Genomic DNA, 25,618 nt, shown 5'->3' on the forward strand with positions numbered 1-25,618 from the left:
GGCCTCCCAAAGCTCCTCATCAATGAATGCTGCCTCCAACTGCTTCCTCAAGCTCTCAAAGACCACTGGCGGTACCTGAGCCCATACTGTTTCTCATGCTGTAAGGACCTAGGGAGATTCCTCCTCAAACTGGAACTACCAATAGAATTCAGTGGTCATCTCTAAGATCTCCTATGGGTCTAAACGCATCCGCATGCTCGCATCCTCAATCTTTGGTGGTGTGTCCCTATTGAACATGGGCTAGCGGACTGGAGAAACTGCCTCATCTTCATGTCTCCTTGTTGTACCCAACCCGTCCACAAAGAGTGATAAGGGAGCTCAACTTATCGGACCTCCGTGGCCTAGAAATTGAGCCTTGCGCTCTCATTACAATTGGTAAGCCACTGCGAGACTAAGTCCTATTCTCTAAGATGCTCTATGGATGCCAAAACATGTCTCAATGCTCTCTCGTGCTCTTCCAGAGAGTGTCGCCGATGAAGATCCTACGACTAGAGCTCCTCACTATTCCTCTGCATCATGTCTGCACCCATGTAGCTAACCCACGATTCTCTGGCTGCTTCCAAATCTCGAGTATTGCCTACTTCATCCTCCTAGAGTATGAATCTCTTCCTGGGGAGGTCCATAGTGGCTCTGCTCTAAGTGAAGCACAATCAAGGAGTGATCTGGCATCGTCGTATCTACCAAAATACCCGTGGCTCCCCTTCTATGCATCGCCCAATCTCCTACCCAAAACCGGTCAAGACACTCTAGTACGCGATTATGCTTAACCGAAGGAGAAAAGAAGGCTACCAAGTAGTCTAGAGAACACGCCTCTCTCCTCGGATCTTGACCACCAATCGCAAAGAACTGCTCTCACGTACTCCTCTTAGCTGTGGCCACCTCTGAAAATGAAGCCCCTCCATGCTTGTCCTCCCCAAACTCTAGGTTGTTTAAGTCACTGCCAAAGTCAACGTCTAGGAGACTCTCAATCAATCGTCTCCAAAAATCAAGACGATGCTATCTACAAGCAGGGGTGTACAAGTTCAAAATCCCAAACCTAGAATCCTCCATCTATAGACCCATCCAAACTGCCCATCTTGTGATAAGCTCACCCTAGTTAGACACATCTGAGGCCACTACCAAAGAAGCCAAAATACCAAACCCTCCGCTCTTGCCTGTTGCAGGTGACCAAACCTTAAGGGCCCTCCCCAAAGGAAAGTGTAGTGCAGGAGAGTGAGGCGTAATTTCCATACTACAGCTCGGCCAAACTTTCTTTAGCAGGCAGGGCCCTTGTTGCCAATCAAGTCCTCTTGGCAATGACGTGGTACATAGCCTCTTGTTGTTTCTTTCACAAAAATTGCATGGGTCAACTCAGGCACCTTGTGCGTAACTTCTTATGGGAACGCTTGAATGATACGAGGAAAATTAGAGACAAGGTTCTCAGCAGGCGGTGATCCTACCACATGCACAAGGAGGAAGTTGGCATTATCAACCTCGGGATGCATTCAAAGCCCTTATTAGTAAGCTAGTGGTAGAGATTTCATCCCACACTCCGAGCCCTGGAAGCTCTTGCTCCAACGAGGGCTTCTTAGGAACACCCCCATACAAGAGGACAGTGATAGCAGTCTCACAGGTTGATTTTCTCACAGGCTACCTCACAGGGAAGGCTCCCCCCTGATGAGGAGCCTTCACATAATTTGGTAGCGGTTGTCTAGCAGACTCATTTGAGTCAGCCGCAGAGGCACAGAGCAGTTTGAGAGACACCCAGTCATGTAGCAGCCTACTCAGATTCCTCACGTGGTGTGTTCTTGTATTTGCTTGCATGTAAGAGGAGTGCTGGGGTCGTGTCACGGCACATCCTCGTGAAAAGTACTGCCAGCGGATTCTGAAGTGTCTCCAACAGAAGAGTTCAAGTTGGCGATAAAGCACATGGAAGTCGGGAACAATCTCAGCAAAGAAGATGTGTCTGAGATGGTGAATTCGACCAAGTATTGACAACTTGTGGGGAGCTTACTCTACCTCACAAACACTCGTCTGACTTCCAAACAGAAGAGTGCAAGGTGGTAATCACGCCCATGGGATCAGGAGGGACTTATGTTGGGGCAGCAGACACACATTCGTTGGGCATGTGGCAGGTCAGCCTTCCTACTTGTCAGTTGATCCCCCAGCCAATCCACCAATTTAGGCTCCCCATTGCCTAGTTGCCCTCTCCTCTCTATCACAAAATCATCTCAGGTTTTCACTTATCCGGAGTGCAAAGCAAAGAGCAGGTCTTGTGCCCACCATATAGGATATTGTCCTTCACATCTCTGATCTTATAAATGTGCAAGGAGGCTATTGACATCCAATAGTAGGAGTGTGCTTACTTGTTTGGAATTGTGGTGGGGTTTCTATTTTCAGCTTGATTTGGGCAAAAATAGTACAGATCTATTTTTTGTCGTCTATCCGTCTCTCACTCTCAAGTGTGTGAGCAGGGGTCTTCTAGGCCTTACCGCATAGTGACTTCCATCCTTTAGGAAGTCTATGTGAACAAAATTTTATGGCCATGCACGTGGCTAATATAGGCTACATACCTTGGTCAATGGCCACCGGCATTGGTCATCTTAAGGGTTGGCAGGGAGGCCAAGCATCGAAAAATCCATCTACTACGCATTCCCACGTATTGATACATTTGGGAGATCTGTTCATCCAAACTCACACACTTTTGAACCACAACATGCCAATTCACTAGTGGGCTCTGTGCCACACAGCCATCCACATTGACACATGCATTACGTCAGTGCCACCACTCATCAGCACGGTAGTGTTTCACATGAGCAGCCACCCCAAGATAATGTGTTGTCAAATACACATCATGCCCTACCTCAAGATGTCGACCATGATATGCTTGTTTATCATTGTGTTTGTCTCAAGCGCAAGGATATATGTGAGCATGGAGAAAGCCAGGGTTATTCTCTGAAATATGTGAAGACAAGGCCAAGCGACATAAATTCAAGGGAGAAACACGAACCCCAAATGAGCTTGAGGAGTGAATCACAAAGTTGGAAGACTACTTCCACTTCCATCCCAAGGATGATGAGGGCAAAAATCCTTTACGCGAGGATGCACTTGCAAGTCTATGCCCATAGTTGGTGGCACTACATGTGCGACTCATCAAGCAAACCAGTCACATGGGATCAGTTCAAGAACCTGACAATGACCAATTTTGTGAGGGTCTAGAGTCGCATGATCAGCAGGAAGCCCAGCAACAGGTGGCGGACTTGCGGTCCAAAGTCGCCACAGTCTGACCCCCCCCCCCCTCCCCAACCTGGCACTTGCAAGAGGTATACTTGGCTGATTTTTATGCATTGAACCAGACAATGGGCCAAAACAAGAGTACACTACGCTCCCTCTTAATGTGGTATATATATCTGTGACACGAACGTTGGTTCATTTCATTACATGCTCATTTGGTGTATGAGGTAAGGACCCACAAGCCTAACACCATTGACTGAAGTGCAAACCTTACCAAGGTTTTAGGGCCTCTAAAATACAAGCAAATTGGAGGTTGTGCACATGAGAATGGATTGGAGGCAGAAAAGAAACCCCGAAATGCTTGAATGGCATGACAACATGATGAAAGAAGCTCCAGTTCCAAAGTATCAAGCCATTAAGGGCAATAAATGCCTTATGCCAGCCACACGGACCACCAAAGGCAGGCATGAAAACGGATGGAACTGAAATACCAAGGCAGGCATGAAAATGGAAGTAGACATGTAAGGATTAACTCGAATCCTCCTTTTTTTTTTAAAAAAAAATATTCGTTTGTTTACATTAGATGGCAGCAGGACGTAATGGTAAATTATATTATTTGAAAAAATATAAGGCAGGTATGAAGTTTGAGCACACTTTCCAAAGGGTGCCCTGTAGATTCCAGGGAATCCTTTGCTCTGATAGAATGCATGGGTACACTTGTATGTAAGAAGGAGGACACGTACAAGTTCATTAAGCATTGAGCCTGCATACTTTAAATATATTTTACTAGCATATAAATACATCAAGCTGTGTTGAGTAATGCATACCGACGCTGTTCTTCATCATTAAACTCTGTTCGTTCAGTTTGCTGCCTCTTCAGTCCTTTCTCCATTTCTCTCATCAACTGTCGACGATGATAAGCATCCAAATCATAATACCTGCCATTGCATGGAAAAAAAATCCATGAAACAGTTCCCAAATCCTGTGGAAACTACAACCAAGAATAAATAATACAAAAGCCCCTCACTTTCTTTTCCATTCTACTCATTGATCCATGATCCATGAATAAAATCCTAGCTATCATTCAGATGCAAATCAAATTCCAACCATAAAAACAAAGTGATCAGCCTTCAACCCACCTGATCCATTACCTTTTCTCCTGGCAACTACTTCTACCTCCCTCCCCCTGGTCCCCAAGCCAAACAGACTTCATCTTAATTGTCATAAAGCTTCTTTGCCCCAGAACCCTATAGTTTTCCTTCATTCCAGCTGCTGGTCCTTCCTCATCCATGTGCACCCTTTTTCCTTTTACACATCTGGTTTCCTCCCTCCCCTCTAATTGCTACGCCTCCCATATGCCCTCTTTGTGGGTGATAGTTTCTTTTTCCTATTATTTGTCTTTTGTTTTCTCCTATAGATTGAGGCTGGTTGATCCTCTATCCCCTCCTTAAGCCATTATTAGAACTTTTTAACCCATCACATGGGCATAGTATTTGATAGTCACGTCTGCCTACATCAGTTCCTATTTCTTGAATTTCGCCTCCTTATAAATGTGCCCTACGCCTAAACTTAAGGGGTAAGAGATACTCACACTCAGGCTGTGCGAACCCCTTCAAAAACCACCCTAAGGTATTAATAGCTACTAATTACTCTCCTATGAATGACTTGACATCCAGAGGTTACTTGAGATCCTAGACCTTGAAAGAAAACACAGGAGGCCTACTAGACTGTAGTGCCCTCCATACATAGATAGGATAGATGCACGCACATGGCTGCAAACTGAAATGCCAATATTGGTTAGAATCAATTGTACAACTGAAAATGCACCAACTAAGAAAACCAGCTGTCACCACAATGTAAATATCCTAAGTCAAAGTACAGTTGACCATTTATTTGATCATAATTAAAGAGTTTTTATATGTGTTAATTATGATCAAAGAGTTATTTTAATGGTCAAAGGATTGACTACGGTCAAAGATACTTGACTCTAGTCAAGTAAACCTGACTGCGGTCACAGAGTGTTGACTTCGGTCAACAGGACTTGGCATGCGCCAAAAGGGTTAACCCCGGTTAACCAAGATGTGCCAACTTCGGTTGGAGAGACTTGGCTATAATTAAGGCGCCTTGACCTTTGGTCAAAGCTCTTTAATTATAATCAAGAGTGTTGACTCCGGTCAACCAGAGAATATATATATGTTTATTTGTATATATATTTGTTTAGATGTGCACATGTGTTCAGTGGGGACGCCCACCGTGACTAGGATTAGTCCACAGTGTGTTATTTGCATGCAAAGCGCTAACAATTAATGGGTACCATGGTGGTGCACTTTAATTAATTGTTGCAGGTACTAGGAAGGATTATTTTTCCTAAGCGTATTGGGAGCCTGACAAGCATCTAGGAGGCGGTTCGTGTGACCGAGAGCTTTGAAGACTCCAGAATGGCCCTTAGTGGCATGTAATAGGATTTAGTCTAGATTTTAGACAAGTGGCATGTTGCCAATTTGAATGGAGCTTGAAGCTCTTGTAAAAAAAAAAGGGATTATTCACGTTTTGGAGTGTGGAGATTTACGGGATAGCTTTACTCTGAACTTCTGTAACAGATTTTCTTGGATGAATAAAGACCTTCGGGGGGGTCCAGCCCGACGATTTGTCATGGGCCCTAGTGCATCTTGAGAGAGAGGGAGTGAGGGAGAGCTTTTGAGATTATAAATTCCGTCGTTAAAGAGTAGTGATATTGAAGTCATAGCTGTCTTTCACCGGTCAGTCGGGTTTTATTGGTATCAGAGCCGGATTCATCTTTTTCCTTGGAGATGACGGTCTTGAGCGTAAAGTATTCGTCAGGTGCTGAGAGGATACACGGACTTCTGATAGTATGGCGGAACACGGTTTTGACAAAATAATTTTGTGCAGCACAAGTGTGGTGAGTTGGTCTATATAGGTAGGCGCTCATGCAAGCAGCGCACCTGCGTAGACCCTGCCAAGCAGGCTAGCCCCAAAACCATCTCTCTCCGTGATTCCGTGGCACAGAACTCACCCGACGTGCAGCGTTGATGCCACGCTACAGCTATGCCTTTAAAGGCTACTCTTCGCAGACGGCACAACCAACAAATGCTATCAGAAAGGTGCTGATGAAGCGTAGACAGATGAAGCTGCATCTGCTTTGAACAACTTTCTTTTATTCCTTGCAGTGGGCGCTTCGAGAACAATAGAGCAGACCACCAGCCTGTGAACGCGACGGCGCGTGACTGTGGTATAGAGTTTTGTCGCCCGTTTTCATCCAAGGTTCAACCTTAGGGTGACATGGCTTTCGTGACATGGCAGACACGTGTACTGCGCTGACGTGGCGCCTAGCCAGGTAGCAAATGATGTGGCAGGTCAGCAGATGACGTGGTGCACACACGTGTGGTGCTGATGTGGTAGTACACGTGGCAGCCAGGCGGCAAAGTACTCAGGTGACGTGGCAGTACATGTGGCAGCCAGCTCAGATGCTGACATAGCACTGACACGTGGCAGACAGGTGGCTAACCCGTGGTCAGTGTAACTCTGGTTAGCTGGACTTTGATCAGAGGTCCAGTTAGCTGGCCCAACCAAACCAGACCAGAGCAGAACCAGTCTGGTCAGTTTGACCAGACAGTAACTATCCAGTCACAGACTAACCAGACCAGAACCAGTCAGTCTGGTTAGAGTAACCAGTAGTTACCCATCTGGTCACTGTCCCCAAAAAAAAAAAAAAAAAGACAGTTGCAGAGACTGTTTCTGCTAGCAATTTTCACCTGCTTGTCAGACTTTTACTGTCAGAAAAGCAGCAGAAAAACAGAGATCAGGAAGACTTCTTCATTTCTCCACTGAAACATTATGATGTAGTTTTGGGGATGCCTTGGTTTCACCGCAAGGCAGTGAAGTTGACTCTTCCTGAAAGAGTGCTGGAATTTGTGCATAGGGGGAAAAATCAGCGTTTAATTGCCAGGAATAAAGGGGACACTATCCCCATTGTATCTGATGTTTCATGCGGTAAAGCAATAAAGTCTGCAATTTCTGCGTACATGGTTTTTGTAAAAGAAAAAGAGAATGATATGCATGCTGAAATGAATGATGCAGACAAAGATAAGTTTCAGTTTCTGGTAAACTTTAAAGATTGTTTTTCTGATGTTTTGCCAGGGGAGTTACCTCCAGAGAGACCAGAAGATCATCAGATAGAGTTAATGCCTGGTAGTGAGCCACCAAACAGACCCCCTTATAGAGTCAGTGCGACTCAGAGAGAGGAGATTATGGCTCAGGTACAGGACTTGCTGTCCAAAGGGTTGATTCAGCCCAGCTCGTCTCCTTTTTGCTCCCCTGTACTGTTAGTACAGAAGAAAGATGGTTCATTCCGTATGTGCGTCGACTATCGCGCACTGAACAAAATGACCATTAAGAATAGATTCCCTATTCCGCGCATTGATGATGTCCTGGATCAGTTAAATGGAGCTTCAGTTTTCAGTAGGATAGATTTAAAGAGTGGCTACCACCAAGCAAGGATACAGCCTCAGGATGTGCACAAGACAGCATTCCCCACTACATTCGGGTTGGATGAATACTTAGTGATGCCTTTTGGGTTAACAAATGCTCCAGCCACATTCAATAGAATGATGGATCGCATCTTCCGGAAGTACAGGCATTTTACGGGTACTTTCTTTGATGATATCTTAGTTTTTTCTAAGACAGAGGAAGACCACAGAGAACATCTTGCTATAGTATTTCAAGAGCTGAGAAATCATCAGCTCTATGCAAACAGCAAGAAAAGTGAGTTCTTCTTGGAAGAAATCCACTATCTGGGGCATATAATATCCAAGAATGGGATACAAATGGATCCAGCGAAGACCCGTGCCATTCAGGAGTGGCCAGAGCTGAAAACTGTGCATGAAGTTCGAAGCTTCTTAGGCATGTGTTCTTACTACAGAAGGTTTATCAGACATTTTGCTGATATCGCAGCTCCATTACATGACCTCACTAAGAAAAATGCGGGATTATCACAGAAGAAAGCATTCAATACACTCAAGGAAAAGTTGACTACAGAGCCTATTCTGGTAGTCCCGGATCTTTATCAGTCTTTTGATGTGGATTGCGATGCTTGTGGAGAATGTGTTGGGGCTGCATTGCATCAGAATGGTCATGTAGTAGCCTATGAAAGCAGGCGACTTCGGGATGCGGAAAGATATTTAGGAATCTATGAGAAAGAGTTATTGGCTGTAATTCATGCCATCCATACATGGAAACACTATCTTTTGGGTGCAGATTTTACTGTTAAAACAGATCACCAAAGTCTGAGATACTTTTTGACTCAGACCAAGCTTTCCGAGAAGCATATGAAATGGGCAAACATGCTGTCAATGTATCATTTTCAGATTGTCCATACTCCCGGAATTCGGAACAGAGTGGCAGATGCTTTGTCCCGAAGACCCCAGGTCAATAATGTAACTATTGCTTATCATCAGGACCTGGAAGGCATGAGGGAACAATATGCTCATGATTCTGATTTTGGTGAAATTTTACAGCAAATGCAAGAGGGGCAATCCACCAGTCACTATTCCCTGAAAGATGGGTATTTAATGAAAGATGATTGCCTATGCATCACCCAGGAGATGAGGAAAAAGATTTTGGGGGAATGCCATGCACCTCCCTATGCTGGACATAGAGGAATTACAGCAACAACTCTAGCACTAGAGAGGTATTTCTTTTGGCCAGGAATGCGGAAAGATATACATCAGTTTGTTACTGAATGCCTTACGTGTCAGAAAATCAAGTATGATAGACGGAAGACACCTGGCCTACTTATGCCTCTCCCGTGCCTCAGGCACCATGGGAAAGTATTACAATGGACTTTATTTTTGATTTGCCGAGATTAAAGTCAGGGAATGATGGGATTTGGACTATCATTGATAGATTCAGCAAGCAAGCTCATTTCATTCGGTTCGCAAAACCATAAAGGCAGATCATATGGCTAAGCTGTTCATGGCACAAATTTTTAAACATCATGGTATGCCTAAGTCCATTGTTAGTGATCGAGATCCCAGAATGACCAGTCTATTCTGGAGAGCTTTATTTGATAACATGGGGACGAATCTGAATTTTTCTTCTTCTTTCCATCCCCAGACAGATGGTCAAAGTGAAGTAGCAAATTCTACAATTTTGGATATGCTGAAATGCTACGTGGGTGACCAAAGTTCAGACTGGAAAAAGTACCTACCGTTAGTAGAGTTTGCTTACAATAATACAGTACATAGCTCTACAGGGAATGCCCCTTTTGAAGTCATATATGGGAAGGTGATTTTGCCACCTATATTGAGGACCAAAGATGAAATATTTGCAGCTGATCAGTTTGTGAGAGACCTCCAGACAGCTTACAGCCAAGTCCGGACAGCAATTGAAAGGTCTCAAGAGAAACATAAAAGAGCTGCAGATAAACATAGGAGACAATTAGATCTCAAGGAAGGGGATTGGGTACTTTTGAGGTTTGAAAAAGCTAGGCTCCGCAAGTTTAAAGGCAAACAGAAAGTGTATGCAAAGTTATTTCCCAGATACTATGGCCCTTTTAGGGTTACAGAAAGAATAAATGAGGTTGCATACAGATTAGCATTGCCAGAGCATTGGAGGATTCACAATGCATTCCATGTGAGTCTTCTAAAGAAATTTCAAGGACCAGAGCCTACAGAACCAGTATCATCAGATCCACCAGAAGTGGATGAGCTGGAGGAAGTCCTTCAGCCAGAGCAAATTGTGTACCATATTGTACGTAAAGGCCCTCAGGGTAAGGAGTTTTACAGGTATCTTGTAAAATTCAAGAATTATACAGCATTAGATGCCAAGTGGATGGACAAAGATATGTTATCCGATTATCCACGGCTTTTGGATGTTTACAAGGAAGCTTTCCAGTTGAGGTCAACTGAATAGAAGCCGAGGGGATGTCACCACAATGTAAATATCCTAAGTCAAAGTACAGTTGACCATTTATTTGATCATAATTAAAGAGTTTTTATATGTGTTAATTATGATCAAAGAGTTATTTTAATGGTCAAAGGATTGACTACGGTCAAAGATACTTGACTCTAGTCAAGTAAACCTGACTGCGGTCACAGAGTGTTGACTTCGGTCAACAGGACTTGGCATGCGCCAAGAGGGTTAACCCTGGTTAACCAAGATGTGCCAACTTCGGTTGGAGAGACTTGGCTATAATTAAGGCGCCTTGACCTTTGGTCAAAGCTCTTTAATTATAATTAAGAGTGTTGACTCCGGTCAACCAGAGAATATATATATGTTTATTTGTATATATATTTGTTTAGATGTGCACATGTGTTCAGTGGGGACGCCCACCGTGACTAGGATTAGTCCACAGTGTGTTATTTGCATGCAAAGCGCTAACAATTAATGGGTACCATGGTGGTGCGCTTTAATTAATTGTTGCAGGTAGGAAGGATTATTTTTCCTAAGCGTATTGGGAGCCTGACAAGCATCTAGGAGGCGGTTCGTGTGACCGAGAGCTTTGAAGACTCCAGAATCGCCCTTAGTGGCATGTAATAGGATTTAGTCTAGATTTTAGACAAGTGGCATGTTGCCAATTTGAATGGAGCTTGAAGCTCTTGTAAAAAAAAAGGAATTATTCACGTTTTGGAGTGTGGAGATTTACGGGATAGCTTTACTCTGAACTTCTGTAACAGATTTTCTTGGATGAATAAAGACCTTCGGGGGGGCCCAGCCCGACGATTTGTCCTAGGCCCTAGTGCATCTTGAGAGAGAGGGAGTGAGAGAGAGCTTTTGAGATTATAAATTCCGTCGTTAAAGAGTGGTGATATTGAAGTCATAGCTGTCTTTCACCGGTCAGTCGGGTTTTACCAGCTGAGGAGGTGTGGAGGTGAGGAGGAAGAAGCCTCCCAGTGGCTTCTCAGAGCTTCAGCCCCATCCTATGTTGCACACTGACACATTGTACCCATCAGAATGCACCAAACACATGCACTTGCATCTGGTGGGTTGCCCTAGAGTGAGTGAGAGATGGTGAATGTGTCTGTGTGACACATGGCAAGGCCACACAAGATAGACCAATAGAATGGTGCCATGTGTCAACCATACATCCATCATGGATTTCATATATATCCAGCCCCTTAAAAATCTCTAACCCTTGTCCATGACATAACATCATGGATGTCCTATCCTAAGACCTAACATCTACATACCACTCTTTTTAATCTTTTATTAATCCTAACCCAAAAATTACCGCAAGGGTAATTTAGTGAACTAAGTCCATAGTTCATCACTTTTTCCAAGATTCCTCGTTGACGAACGATGGATTAGGCTTCACATCTGTTGTACCTCAACGTGCCTTGTTTGAGCATGAAATACGGGATCCTTGGCCAAACTTAATATAACTTTGATTATCGGTCAATAACGAACTTCGATCTTTTTGCGAATTCTAATGTCTTTTAAGATCCTCCTCAAGTGGATAGCCTCACAGGCTACATTAGTTGATGCTCTATACTCGGCTTCAGTACTCCAGTACTATGCTGATCTTTCGACAATTAGGTCCTGTTTGGCACATTTCATTAGCTCCTCATTATTGCCGTGATGACATTTCATCAAAATATAAGACAATGAGAATATATTACCTACAAATTATAATTTGATGAACTCTTAGCCTTGTTCATGAAAATGCTCATCAAATTTTGCATACCAAGCACGAGGTGTTTGCTTGAAACCATACATTTCATAATTTGATCTGAGGAGAGAAGCTACGGGAAAAACTCAGCTACACACAAGAGTTCTAAAGAAAAGCTCTCCAAAACATATTGATGAGCTTTGTAGTTTCTATCCAAAATGACTCTTGGAATGCTACACATACATTACCAATATTTGATGAACAACCTAGATGTGACCTGAGTGCCAACTGTTCCTTTGCATGGAATCAACATGACACTTAACATGGTGTCTTGTCCACTACGTTCAAATAGAAGGTGTTCCTTGTCTCCATTGTCGGCGAAAAATCAATATACTTAATCTAGAGATGCTGGAGCAGACCAAGCTGGTTGCCATGAGAAGATTTCAACATTTGGCATTAACTGGAAGTAAGAGGCATGGTAAAGACAAGGCAAGAATAGCTTTCTCATGTTATCACGAATGATCCGTGGTAAGCCATCCGTCCCTCACCAGATCATTCGGGCAGAGTTTAGGTCACCCCCATTACAGCTCGATGCTGCATTCAGGTCATTACGTATCTGTACCGAGTCAGGGAATATGGGGATTACACATCCGAGCGTAGCAGGATACCGTGGCTAGCACTGTCCTCTTCTATGGCACTTGCAACAGGGGGAGACCAGAGGTGCTAGTATGCATACATAGAGAGATGGTTTGCGGGACTAGGGCTCCACATGGACAGACTACCTCCATTCCAATACAACATGGATGCTCCTTTCTCTCCCCTCCTATCACACGAGATCAACCAGATTATCTGTGAGGATCTACTACAGCTACACACATTCCGGACTTGGTTGGGCCCGAGTGATCTTCCAGTGAAGCTAGGCTTCTACAGAGATCACTTCTTACATATCATAGCGGAGGGTTTCATTGATCCACCAGGATACACATAGATTCACCTACCCCACTCGCTGAGGATCTTTCTTGGGTAGTTCCGGGTCTCTTCACACAGACTTCGTATCGAGAGCGGCAAAGCAGAGCGGTTACCCAAGGAGAGGCGCATATGCACACTGTGTGACATGCAGGAGGTTGAGACAAAGGAGCACTTCATCTTCACGTGTCCTATTTACTATGAGATCCGAGGGCGTTTCTATTGCCTCTTCACAGATAGTTATGGGGTTTTGGCCCGTTTCCTCTCCTACCCAGACCAACAATGTTTGGCTGGTTTCATTCATGAGGTACTCAGACACCGGGAGAGGATACTCTGAGCACGGAGACAGGAGCAGACTTCTTCCTCGACTGATACCTCTCAGAGCTCTATCACGGAGTTCTTTCAGCCAGATCACATAGACACCCACGAGACAAGACCTCGACATGACTGTGACCCGGAGTCTGTGACCCGACAGCTCAAACAGAGGGTTGACTCACAGATCATACTTGGGGACATCCCCTCGTTCAGGGTCGGAGCCCGACCAACAGGGGTCACAGTGGCCCTGGATAGACGCAGAGCTACGACTAGGAGACGTACCAGGACTGCACCCTTGGGGGGGGCGACAGCGCTCTATTGCTGACCTGATATCTCCACTTCCACTGCCTCATCCATCCTGATGTCTTGCTGCTACTGATGATGATGATTATGATGATGTCAATGATGATGCTGAGATTGATATATATATAGTTGACTATTGACATGACTATGTTGTACTTAGGAATTAGCACTGCCATTTTGCATTTTTTGCATTCTGCATTGGTGTGGATGCTCGTTTAGTAGCTCCACTACCACGGCTCATTGTATCAGGTTTTTCACACTGTCATAGACCCATCAGTCTTCCGAAGACTTTAATAAACTTTCTTTCTTAATAAATTTTTTTTCTTTCTTTCTTTCTTCTTTCTAGCTTTTCTACCGTACCCTGGACTCCTTTGTGTCTGCCAACAATATGATCATGCGCTGGATCTACCAATGCAGGCTGAAACTAAGACGACATGAAGTGGCCCATTGTACTCAATCATCTTGCAAGCTGTTAAGACGTCTGACTCCCTCAAAGTTGGCAGTCCGACCATTGGGCTGCTAGCATCAATGTAACCATAGCAGGGTCTAACAGTTGGTCCTCATGATGAGCTCGTAAACCAGCAAGAAATGCTGCCACACCTTGAGGACAATGCACAGCTGTACCTGATCTCTATTGGAATCAGCTTGCGGCCATTGAAAGCATTGGGATGACCCTCCTACTTTGACAACTTCTTGGTCTTCACTCCCTTCACTAGGTTGGTAATGAATATTGCAATCTTTGCCAAGTCCATGATGTGCTTGTGGTAGGCCTCGCAAATCCCCATAAACACACTCATTTTGTGTGCATTGGCAGGTGCATCCTACTCTACAATGTCTTTGACCTTTGCGAGGTACAAGCTAATACCAGAGGGCCTGAAGATGTACCCGAGGTAATCAGCCTCCCTCTAACCAAAAGTTGGACCCTTTCCCATTAAAACTAGTTGTCCTTTAGAAGCCAGAGGACCTGTTGAAGATGGTTCTGATGATGTTTGCTAAGAAAGTCATGAATGCAAGGTTCCTTCACATTCAAACCCTTTTAATAATTTCAAACATTTGAACAGTGCATTTAAAATATCATAACAATTTCATTGACAAGCAATGAAAAGACCATATTGGATCAGACACATACATACTTTTTTGGTAGTGTAGCAGTATTAAAATCCTCCATGTACCTGGTGCAATAAAAAACAATTTGCGAAAATCAAGCCATACTTATATGATGAAGAACTCTAAGGTACAGCACAATATTTCTATGTTTCAGCCTATGTCCATTAGCTATGCAATTGGTGTTAACTGTCATTCTTTCATCATTGGTCGCTTTTCACATTATTTTGTTTTAACCTTTCCTCCTATTCTTTATTATTCTTGTTCTTTGTTCTCTTTTCAATTTTATGCATTGGCATCCTTCCACTAGCGCAAGGCAACTTGACACTAGAGTGCTTACTCCCTGAACATTTGTTTTTCTTCCCGAGGCGCCATTGTCTCCAAATTCACCTGAAACAAAAAAGTGTGGTAAGCTCAAAAGTTTAAAAAAACAAGAGGTGTATTGATACCATTGTTTCATACATAGTGCTTGACCAACCTGCTTTCCAGAGCCATCCAAAAGGCATAGAAGCTCCCATTTCATTACTGTTTAGCATCACACTCTTTGCATTAGGTGATTTGGAGTTAAAAGGAGGTCAGCTCAGATATTAAGTACAAGACCCTAATTTTCTTATAAAAGGCCAGTTTTTTCATAGTGTAGCCAAAACAACAAACCATCAATCATGGAGCTTTCATCTTCTCCATTAAGCATTCCTGGATGAAAGATGTGTGCTAACACATGGACATGACATGCATTATATTTCTTCATCAATCTCTCCAAGTTTCAACATTGAGCGCTCAACCTGACGTCTTCAAGAATCAACACTCAGCTTCTCCTTCCTTCTTCCTTCTATCACATATACTATGACACATGTGGAATTGGATATTTTATATATAACAGTAGTCTCTAGATAATAGTATGCATTAGAATATAATCTACATAAAGATTACTGATATAATCTATAGAATGTAAGTCTTTATTAGTATATCATCATATTTATATATACTAATATTATTTATTTTACATGTGTTAATTACGCATGTTTCTAGGCAAAACTCCTCTAAAATTTTCATAACATTTCTTCTTTAAAGTCTTAAGACACATTTCTAGAAGCAATTATGGTGACTTTGAACTGGATTTAGATACTAAATCTAGACTTTACAAATGGACTAGGTGTCAGAGATAAAATTGGACAATAGGCTGAAATAATGTCGTTGCTACCGTGGCTTTCCATCTCTATTCCTTCGTTGTTCCTTCACTGGTTTGTATTGAAGAGCATGCAAATTTCAGCGATCTTTCTACAACATCGCTTTGATCACTTTGGAAATATTTATAATATTGGATCACTTCGATCGGTTGAGAATTATGCCATGTTTAACCCAAAATTGGCACTTTAGCGGGTTCAGGGATATACGGTACAACCGGCACTTTTCCAAGACTAGTCTTAGGTATTTCAGGTGATCATCCAAGACTAGTCTTAGGTATTTCAGGTGATCATCACATGTTGAGCTCACGCATATGTCATCCAAGAAGACTTCCATGAAGTCCCTCAAGTACTCCTTGAAGACAGTGATCATCAACCGTCGGATGGCGAACTCTCTCCGAACTTCATTGTAGAAGAACCCGCAAAACAGAATATACGCAGATGACACAACAGTACAAAGAATGCCAGATGTGGGCAGAAGAAGCTTCAGATGAGCACAAGTCTTCCAGCCGATGCTGAACACAACACCGCAAGGGATTGCTGTCAGATGACTGCCGAAGGTTGGGCAGATTGATGCTCAAATACTGGCTCTAGCATGCCTCAAAAGGGGCTTCTGTGGGATGCGAGATACACTAGCATATATGCCCTTTTATAGGGCTGGAGTGCCAGGGTTCAGGCCAACCTGAACCCTAATAAGGGCAGCCGACCAGGGTCAAATCTGACCCAACCAGCAATCCAGTGGGTCTGTAGCAGACCTGACCCGATCGACTTGGTCTGATTAACCCGAGCAGCATGGTCGGCTGGTGCATTTGCACCCCCTACATGAAAACCAACCAGGAAAGGGGCTGCTGTGTGCAACCCTAACATTGTTGCATGCTGCCAATAGCATCAGGGTCAGGTCTGTTGCAGCTCTAAATTCTTTCTACCTACCCACACCAACCCCTTGATCTACTGACCCCTCCTCCTTCTCATTTGAGGGCTCACAAGTGGGTTGACAATCTCTAACACTCCCTCTCACTGACTCAAACTGGCACGTACACCCAAGCATCGAATGAGATGTTCCATCTCATCACGAGAAAGAGCATTGGTGAAAAGTTCAACAGCATTTTCTTCTGTCTGGCAATAGATCAGCTCCACTATTAGCTCCCAAATCAAGTGGTAATAAGGCTCGATGTGCTTCATCCGGGCTGTCATGTGCACGGATTGGTATCCGATGTGTACTGGGTACACAAGACTAGCTCGGGTAACATGGGGAGGCTTAGAGCTAGGCAAGCTTGATTCTCGGGTTGAGTGGCAAGGGTACGAACCAGTTAGAGGTCTTCGCTATTTTTGGCGATTGGGGCCCGAGTCTATATAAGGGGCCTAGAGGTTCAGTTCTCAAAGAGCCGATGGGAGCAAGTTTCGTTCCCAGGCGCTAGGTCTGATCCTGGATTGAGTCGCAGACGCGCGCCTGCATCATAGCGTAGCCCAAGGCCCAACTCCAGACCCCAGGCTTCACAGCGCCACCTGGTGATATGGGACACCAGGCTGGTTAGGATCTGGTTGGGAGTTCGTGCCAGTAGCTCAGCTCGTGGCTCGGAGGGGACATCTCCTGATTCGGGATCACATCTCGTAGATGTCATGGTTGGGTGGTGAGCAGCCTGCTCAGTTTCCTCACGTTGGTGTGTTCTTGTGTTTGCTTGCAGATCAGAGGTTTCAGGAGAGCTGGGGACATGTCAGTTGGTATCAGAGCCAACTCCTCAGGTAGGAACTTCTGTTGCAAGAATTTTGGACGACTTTTTTCTCCAGATATGCCCTAATTTCGAAATTCATGTTCATTATCCTACAAGTGCTTGTTTGGTTCATCGGTTTTGGGAAGTGGTTAAGATCAGGAGAAGAAGGCAGGAGAAAGCAGAGGGTGAGTGAATTCGAAGTTGAACTGAGGTGTTAGGTAAGAGAGAGAACGAGGTGTAGCTTGGAGGGCCAGAGAACAATTGCAGGGGAGAGCGATTGTAGGTGAGAAGCGCTCATAGGAGTGAAGATATGGGCTGATCATTGGTAAGCGATGAGCTGAGGCGGCGCTTCAGTTGCACCTAGGTATGGTCGGTCTGAGCAGAGACCCGGAGTGCGCCATAGGCTGGAGTAGTTCGTTAGAGCAGTTCGCAGCCAAGGGGTGAGTTGTGGGGTGCACCATGGGTGGGAGCAGGTCGCAAGCAAGGCTGTGCTAATTCGGGGGGGTCTTGATGCTAAAAAAAGCACCACCCCTCCAACTTAAGAGGGTGGGCTTTTTTGCTTAAAAAAAGCACCACCCCTCCAACTTAGGAGGGTGGGTTTTTTTTTTTACAGCTGAACTCTCTAAGAGTTGCGCCCACCTATTCTAGAGCATAGCGCAGCAGCAGCTCCTCCCCTTATCATGACCCGTGCGCAAGTCTGTACCCCTCTACACCCCTCTTGACCATTCCACTCTCACGTACCGCCTGCTGCAGATTTCCGTGCAGGCCAGCAAGGAGCTCGGCTCCTGGATTGCCAGCCTCCGCCAGCCCCTTCTTCTTTCGACCAGCCAGCCTCTTTCTCTCATCCCCCTCTGTTTCGTCAGATTTTCTCTCTGTTCCAGTCTCCTAGTTTCGAGCCCACCTATCCCTTCTCTTCTCTCAGCCTATTTTCTTCATCAAATTCGATTCAGTTATGGCTGATTCTCTAGACCCTGAGCTTGCGATGGGAGACCAGGATATGAACTACCATGCAGAGGATGACCAGGGTCTCTACGATGATCTGATTACGAAAAAAGCCTTCAATGAATTCACCACTGCTCGTGATGGAAAGTTTGAGCAAGTTAACACGAATCAGACGGGGTTGACACAGCAACTCCAAGGGATTCAGACTACACTCACACTTTTGACTAGCACTGTTCAGGCGCTCACGCATGTGGATGCCATGGCTTCAATGTTAGGTCCGAACATCACTCCAGATCCTTTTCCTGAAGACCAGAAGTCTTGTACCAAGGAGGTTGTTGACACTTGGTTGCACAAGTGGCAAGTACACTTCCAGTTTCACCCTTACCCAGATGACAAGAAAATACAGCTTGCAGCCGGGTTTCTGTCAGGAAAGGCTTTATTGTGGTGGAAGGAACTCCAACCCAAGCCTGCAACATGGATAGAATTCGAAGGGGTCTTCAGGAAAGAGTTTCTGAAGAAGGAGGAAGATTACGATATCGTAGGCAAGCTCAAAGCCCTCGATATGTCCAAGCTGAATTTGACTTTTGAGGTTTATCTTCAGAGGTTTCGGGATTTGCAGACCAGAGCTACAAAGATGGATCCAATGACCTTGTTAGGTTTCTTTGTGGTTGTTTGCATGACTCCTACAAGTTACAGATCAAGAACAACAAGTGTACCACGTTGCAAGAGGCCATGAATTACGCGCACATTTATGATGATACCATGGCCAGCGCAAAGGGAACCACAGTTGCCGACACGGGTGGGAAGAACAAGAGGAAGTTCTTCCAGTCTACCACTGGTACCAAAGAGTCGAAGTCTATAGACAACGCCTCCAAGAAACATTTGACTCAAGCGAAGAATGGTCGTGCCCGTTTCCTTCATACCTTGAAGCTAAACAAAGTCCTACCTGTCCTAGTGCCTGCCGCCCCCGAGCCTCTGTATGACTACTGACCTCCCTCTCTAGTACAGATCCATAAATCTTGGCTAGAGTATGGCCAATCATGAGGGTACGGTAATTCCCAGTCTCCATAGGGTCCTCTGCTTTGTGTATCAGCACAATAGTGGTATTGCTCCAAGCGGGTGGGACACACAGCTCAGTTGAACATGTGTGCCAGGACCCAAGCTAGGACCTCCTATCCATGTGCAAAGTGCTTACTCCATAGACCCTCATGGTCTTGCGCTTTCCGATTGTGTAATCAACAAAGTGCAACCCGTACGTTTTGTATAGTGAACAGGTGACAGGTGGTGGGCCTAGTCATATAGAACATGTCTGGTGGTGTTTGAATCTGGACATCATAGAGGAAACATGCATAGGTGTGCCACGCACCTGGGTTAGTGATGGGGACCGGTGGCTCTCTGAGAAAAACCCCCACCCGATGGTCAGGTCTCCTCCTCGAAAAGATTTAACAATCTCATCCATCTTGTGTGTGAGAAAGACCCGCCTCTTGCGGCGTGTCAATCATCAAAAGATCCTCTGTGCCTCAAATGACATCAAATGAGCCAAGGCTTGCTCCCATGTGAGGTGAGCTCTCGCCTCTCTGCCCTCGTTATCGAACCAAGGGTTTGAGGCATCTTCCCATCTCAAACTCACATGGATCGGGTCGTGGGAAAGGATCTAATGGCAACGTCCTGTACCACTGAGACAAGGGTGTCCGAGGCGCGGGCAAGGTCTATATCATCACCAAGTAGGGCCGGAAGCGCCCTGGCTAGGCGGGGTCAAGGGCACAATCAAAGTGGATTCGAGCACCTGTTAGGTGCGGGGGGGAGCTCTCCTTGTGGCTTGCATAGTAGCAAAGATATGAAAGGCCAAGTATGAGTGGTTAGGTCCGAGTGGGGGGGGTTACAACGAAGTCATGTATCCGTGAGACAAAGGCTGGTGGGCCTAGTAGGTATCCACTGTACTTGGCCCATCGCAATGTGGGAAACAAGTGAGTCCTCTAGATGATGGCCATCTCTGAAGACCATTCTAGATGATCAAGTCATGGACTGCCCCCAACTCAAGTAGATGTCGCCCGTATCCTGTCACCTGTGGGACATCTGCACAGTGCCGAGCTCAGCTGCTGCATCTAGCTCCGGGACTATGTGGGGATCTCTGTCATCTGTGAAGTCAAGCAAGCCCACCTGTCTATTTCATGCTCGTGCATTGAAGTCCCCTAGTAGGAGGGTGTCTCCCTGTCAGGAGAACTCTGTGATGTCATCATGGATCATCTCATATGGGCTGTGTCCCTCTCTAGTGACCTCTCGTGCATAGGATAACATGTCTGGAGGGAAGTAGCACACCGCAATAAAGATAGGTCAGGCATCCAGTAACTGGACTCGTATCCACATGTGTCGTGCATGCTTCTCTCTCCATACCACAAGTATGAGTGGACTCGGGTGTGATTTGAAAAGGACAGCTATCCCCCCAGAGCCTCGTACTCCGCTCTCTATCCTCAGCTCCCTCCTATGAGCTGACTCCCATGTGTATCATGTTACTGTGGGCAGCCCTCTCTTTGAGGTCTCCTGGTCTCGGTGTAAAAGATCATACCAAGAAGCCTCCCAGATCAGACCATAATGTGCCTTTACAATTCCACGCTGCTATTTGCAATCCAGTGTGTGCACTCATCCGATGGGCTCGACGCCATCATAATTCTACCTCTTCCTTCTCTTCCTTATCCTCCTTGTCTCCTCTCTCTCGAATGGTCACCTTACCATCCCTATATGCAGCCCATTCCTACTTCTCTTGCTGCCATTACTCGCACCATACTTTCCCTTAGATGCTCCTGTTGTAGGAGAGTGAGGAGTAGATTCTGGTTCCTTTCAAAGTCGCTCGAGTGCTCATGAGGGTTTTCCTGTCCATGGCTGTCCGGAAGTTCAGCACTAGTGGCTTTGTAGGTGCCTCAGGTTTGCGCACCCTCTAGGCTGTCTCACAAGTGAGATTGATCCCCATTTTAGTGAACAATATCTTGGCATCTTCCATTGGAGCGTCTCCCATTCGTAAGCCCCTTACCTAGACATTTACCACCTTGTTGTCCCTTCTCTTTTCCTCCTCAAGTGCTTCGGAGATAAATTCTTTCTTTGGGGCTGTTGTGCCCTTTTTAACCATGTCTTTCCATTCCAACGTCTTAGCTTCCCCTTTGCTGATTTGTTTTTTAAGCTCAGCATGTATGCCTTGCATTGTTTCCTGCATGACTGCAATATCCTTCTTGAGAGTGGCATTCTCTATTTTCAGCTCTTCCATTGCCTTCCGCATGTCTTTCAGCTGCTGCACTTCAATCTCCAGAGCATGTACCTTGTCCTGAAGCTTGTTTTTTTCAGATATCCATTCAGCCTTTTCTTTCTCCCATTCCTCTTTTCTGGCGTTTTCTTTTCTCCACTCCTCTTGCATTTTCCCTCCGTGTTTTCACCTCAGCTAGTGTTTTGTCTACATGGGCCTTCTCTGCGAGGAGGGCTTCTCCGCAAGGAGGGCCACTCCAAGTTGTCAATTTTTCAATCAATGCAAGGCATATCTTTTGGAGGCTGGTGAGGACACTAGATGTAGTGTTTGGAGTTATCCCTGCTGTGAAAGCTGTCATGGCATTTTCAAGTGCTTGTTTCCCCCAGTCAGTCCGAGGGGCTTTGCAGCAGCAAAGGTGGCAGGACAAGCGCCCTTGGTGGCGCGACCCATCCAGGTGGCCCAACGGCCCAATACCAGCAATGTGACAACAGGGACAGCCCACGCGGGGGTTAGGAGTCAGCCCAAGGGAACCTGTGGGTGACGAAAGAAGGGAGAGGGTGCTCGGAGGGGGGGGTTGGGTGGGGGGGGGGGAAGAGAGAGAGAGAAAGAAAGAAAGAAAGTTTATTAAAGTCTTCGGGAGACCGTGAAGGTCTATGAGACTAAAGATAACTGATACAATGAGCACAACGGTGGCGGTCTCAAAACGGGCCAGCCAACCGTTTCTACAAAAAAGAGGTTATGAAGGACGGTGTGTCTAGTCCTGATACAAAAAATATGTGTCTACCTCCAGATGATACAAAAAAGAAGGGGGGGGCACCAAAAATGGGGCAGAGAGGGGAGATACAATATATATGTGCAGGTGGTGATCGTCAGAGACCAATCATAGAGGGGCCGCCAAATGGGAGGCCGGAAAAAACCCTGCAATATATGATTGGCCTCTAACGTCACGCAGCCTAGTCGAGCTCGGTCGTCGGGGGCGGCGGGTGGCCCTGTGGATGAGGGCAACAGTAACCCCGGTGGGGCGGGCAGAGAGCAGAGACAAGATGTCATGGACCCAGATGTGTGAGTCTATCCGCTGGCGCAGCTGTCGTGGCTCTGGCTCTCGCTCACGTCCGCGTCGTCGGCTAGACTGAGAAGAGGTATCCTGTGACTGGAAGAAATCAGTGATGGGCCGCTGGGTGTCCTCACGCTGTGTGTGCTGCGCGTGTCGTCGTGCTCGGAGAGAGGTATCTCGGTGGCGAGTCATCTCATGTAAGAAAGCGGCTAGGCATCGCTGATCCGGGAATTGCAGCATGTGTGGGAGGGGGCCGAATCCGTCGCGGAAGAGGCAATGGTACCGGCCTCGAATGGCATAATAGATAGGACATCTGAAAGCAAAGTGCTCCTCCAACTCGATCTCCTGCAAGTCGCAAAGTGGGCAAAGGCGGCCCTCTCGTGGGATACCCTCTGCGCGTCCGCTCTCGATCCGTAATCGGTGTGACGAGACCCTAAACTGACCGAGGGAGATCCGGAGCGCATGTGGTAGATGAAGCTGTGTGTAACCCGGAGGTGTGATGAAGCCCTCCTGTGAGATCTGGAGGCAGTGTCGGCGGTAGAAGTCGAGCTTCACAGGAAGCTCGGAGTGAAGAAACCATGTCCGCCAAGTGTGGAGCTGGAGCAGATCCGCTCGAATGAGCCGGTTGACCTCCTGGTCAGTGGGGGAGAGGGGAGATGGTGGAGCGTCGAGGCTGTACTGAAAAGGAGGCAACCGGTCTAAGTCGAGGCCCAGTCGGGTGAACCAACTGGAAAGACGACTATACCAGCCTCGCTGGTCCCCATCAACAGATAAGGCCATAGAGGAGGATAGGGCTAGCCAAGGTAGGCGGAGGCGACCGTCGGCGAAGGAGCTGAAATCCCTGACTCTGTGGAGATAAGTGATAGCCTGGAAAGCCGCATCAAGCCGTAGGGGTGAGACGCCGAACTCTGCTAGAATGATCTGGTGTGGTACCGATGGTTTGCTGCGGATCATCCGAGCAAACATCAGTATCTGTAGGCGCTCGACTCGAGCCCACTCTGTGTCTGAAAGGTCAGCTCCCCACCACGGGCTACCGTACATGCCTGCTGGGTGGACCAAAGAATCAAAAAGGAGAGACTTGGTTCGCGGGTCCTGAAAGTGGAAGTGGGAGTGGTAGCACTGTCGCTCCAGCCTGGCAAGAGCGGCGTAGCCCCGGCTGATCCTGGCCTGCATGGCCGGGCGCATCGTGAAGATCAGGCCTGAGAAGACAACGCCCAAGTATGTGTAAGAGTCAACTATCTCAATAGGGTCGCCGGCGAAGAGGAACTGCTCTCGATGCATAGCGGGTCTAGAAGTGTTGAAGATCATCACCTTGGTTTTCCCAAGGTTGACCTTCAAGTCATGTGTATCACAGAAGACCTGAAGTCCATCCAGGTGTCGTTGAAGACCAGTAGCAGAAGAGGATAGTAGTACTACATCGTCTGCGTATAGGAGAATCTGGATGACAGTCTCCGCAAGAGAGCAGCCTGCACCTCCGAGTGTCCTGATGGTGATCTCGAGCTCGTCGATGTAGAGGCCAAATAGAGTCGGTGACAAGGGACATCTTTGTTTGACTCCGATAGTGCTCGTGATCTCTGGGGTCCAGCTGGTGCCAATCCTGACCTGGCCCATCACCCGCTCGTAGAGAGCTACTACTGCCTAGATAACCTCCGAGTCGCAGCCTAACTCCTACAGGCGTCTGACCAGTCGGGCACGGGAAACGGTGTCGAATGCCTTGCAAAAATCCACAAAGCAATAATATACTCTCTGTCTCCTGTGTCTGGCCTCCTCAATGATTCCTCTAAGTGTAAAAATGTGATCGTAAGTCGAGTGATCCGCCCTGAAGCCGGCCTGTCCGGATGCCCTGAGCCCCTGTACCTCTGCGCAAGCACTGACCTCGCCATCTAACACTGATGCATAGATCTTGGACATAACATGTCCAATCATGATGGTCCTGTAATTCCCTGGATCCATGGGATCTCCTGCTTTGTGGATGGGTGTGATAGTGTTCAGGGTCCAGGCTCGGGGATCCTGTGGCAGACAGCTTCATTGAACAGCGTTGCCAGGATGGGGGCTAGAGATTTGATGCCATAGGCAACAAACTCTGTGCATAGGCCCTCATGATCCTTAGCTCGGCCGTTGTGAAGCCTAAGCGCTGCGTGGGTGACTCCCTGGGTTGTGAAGAGGGTGCAAGAAGTGGAATGGGGGGTGGCTGAGAGGTCGGGAGGAGGCTGATCAGGGATATCATAGAGTGTACGTGCGTAGGAGTGCCAGAGGGAAGTGTCTGTGAGGGGGGAGGGGGATCAGCGTTCTAGGAATTTCCTCCAGAAATCCTTGAAGTTGCTACTAAACAGAATGTTCAGTAGCGTATCCTCATCCTGGCGCAGGAAGGCTAGCTTCTTGCGACGGACTAGTCGACGATAATCCCTGGTTAGATGTGGGTTGGCCCTAGCGTTTCGTTGGGTCGTGAGTCGGAGTGTGCGGCGTAATGCTTTACACTCGTCATCATACCAGCTATTACAAGGGGTGGAGCCAGCGGGTGGAGGGCGGGTGGACCGAGTAATGGAAGGAAAAATGTGACGGGCTGCATTGTGAAGGGAGTGGGTGATAAGGGTGGCTCGGTGATCTAGAGAGGGTATGGTGTCTATGTGTCTGAGGAGGGAGGCTAGGTGGGCTGAGTAATCAGGTGAGAGGTTATGATCAAAGTGTATATCATGATAGGTAGTGTAGTGCAGGGTGTGGCTGGGAGGGGCTCGGGGCGCAAGGATATGAAAGAACAGGTAAGTGTGGTCGGCTCCTGGGGGTAAGGGTGCAGTGCGGAAGTCAGTGATCTGTGGGGCTAAAGCAGGAGATCCCAGAATGTAGTCGACGACACTGGCTCCTCCGCCATGTGGGAAACATGTGAAACCAAAGGAGGCAGGCTACTGGTCTAGTCCATTGTAGATGACCAAATCATGTATACGTCCAAGGTCCAAAAGAGCCTGC

At 46.5% G+C, this 25,618-nt stretch overlaps 1 protein-coding gene across 3 annotated transcripts in view; it reads right to left on the bottom strand.

The window, feature by feature from the left end:
• The window catches only part of LOC147884326 (uncharacterized), a 122,356-nt gene that overhangs the window by 25,661 nt on the left and 71,077 nt on the right, over window positions 1–25,618 (bottom strand). For all 3 annotated transcript variants that reach the window (XM_087399099.1, XM_087399101.1, XM_087399100.1), the window contains 3 exons: window positions 14,868–14,917; window positions 14,557–14,595; window positions 4,041–4,151 (listed from right to left, as the gene is read on the bottom strand). In XM_087399099.1, coding sequence (XP_087255225.1) covers window positions 4,041–4,151; window positions 14,557–14,595; window positions 14,868–14,917 — 200 coding nt within the window. The remainder of the gene's footprint in view (window positions 1–4,040; window positions 4,152–14,556; window positions 14,596–14,867; window positions 14,918–25,618) is intronic.

This window comes from Dipteris shenzhenensis, chromosome 27 (assembly GCF_047967505.1).
Source record: "Dipteris shenzhenensis isolate YYH24624 ecotype China chromosome 27, Dip_SZ_1.0, whole genome shotgun sequence".
NCBI lineage: Eukaryota > Viridiplantae > Streptophyta > Polypodiopsida > Gleicheniales > Dipteridaceae > Dipteris > Dipteris shenzhenensis.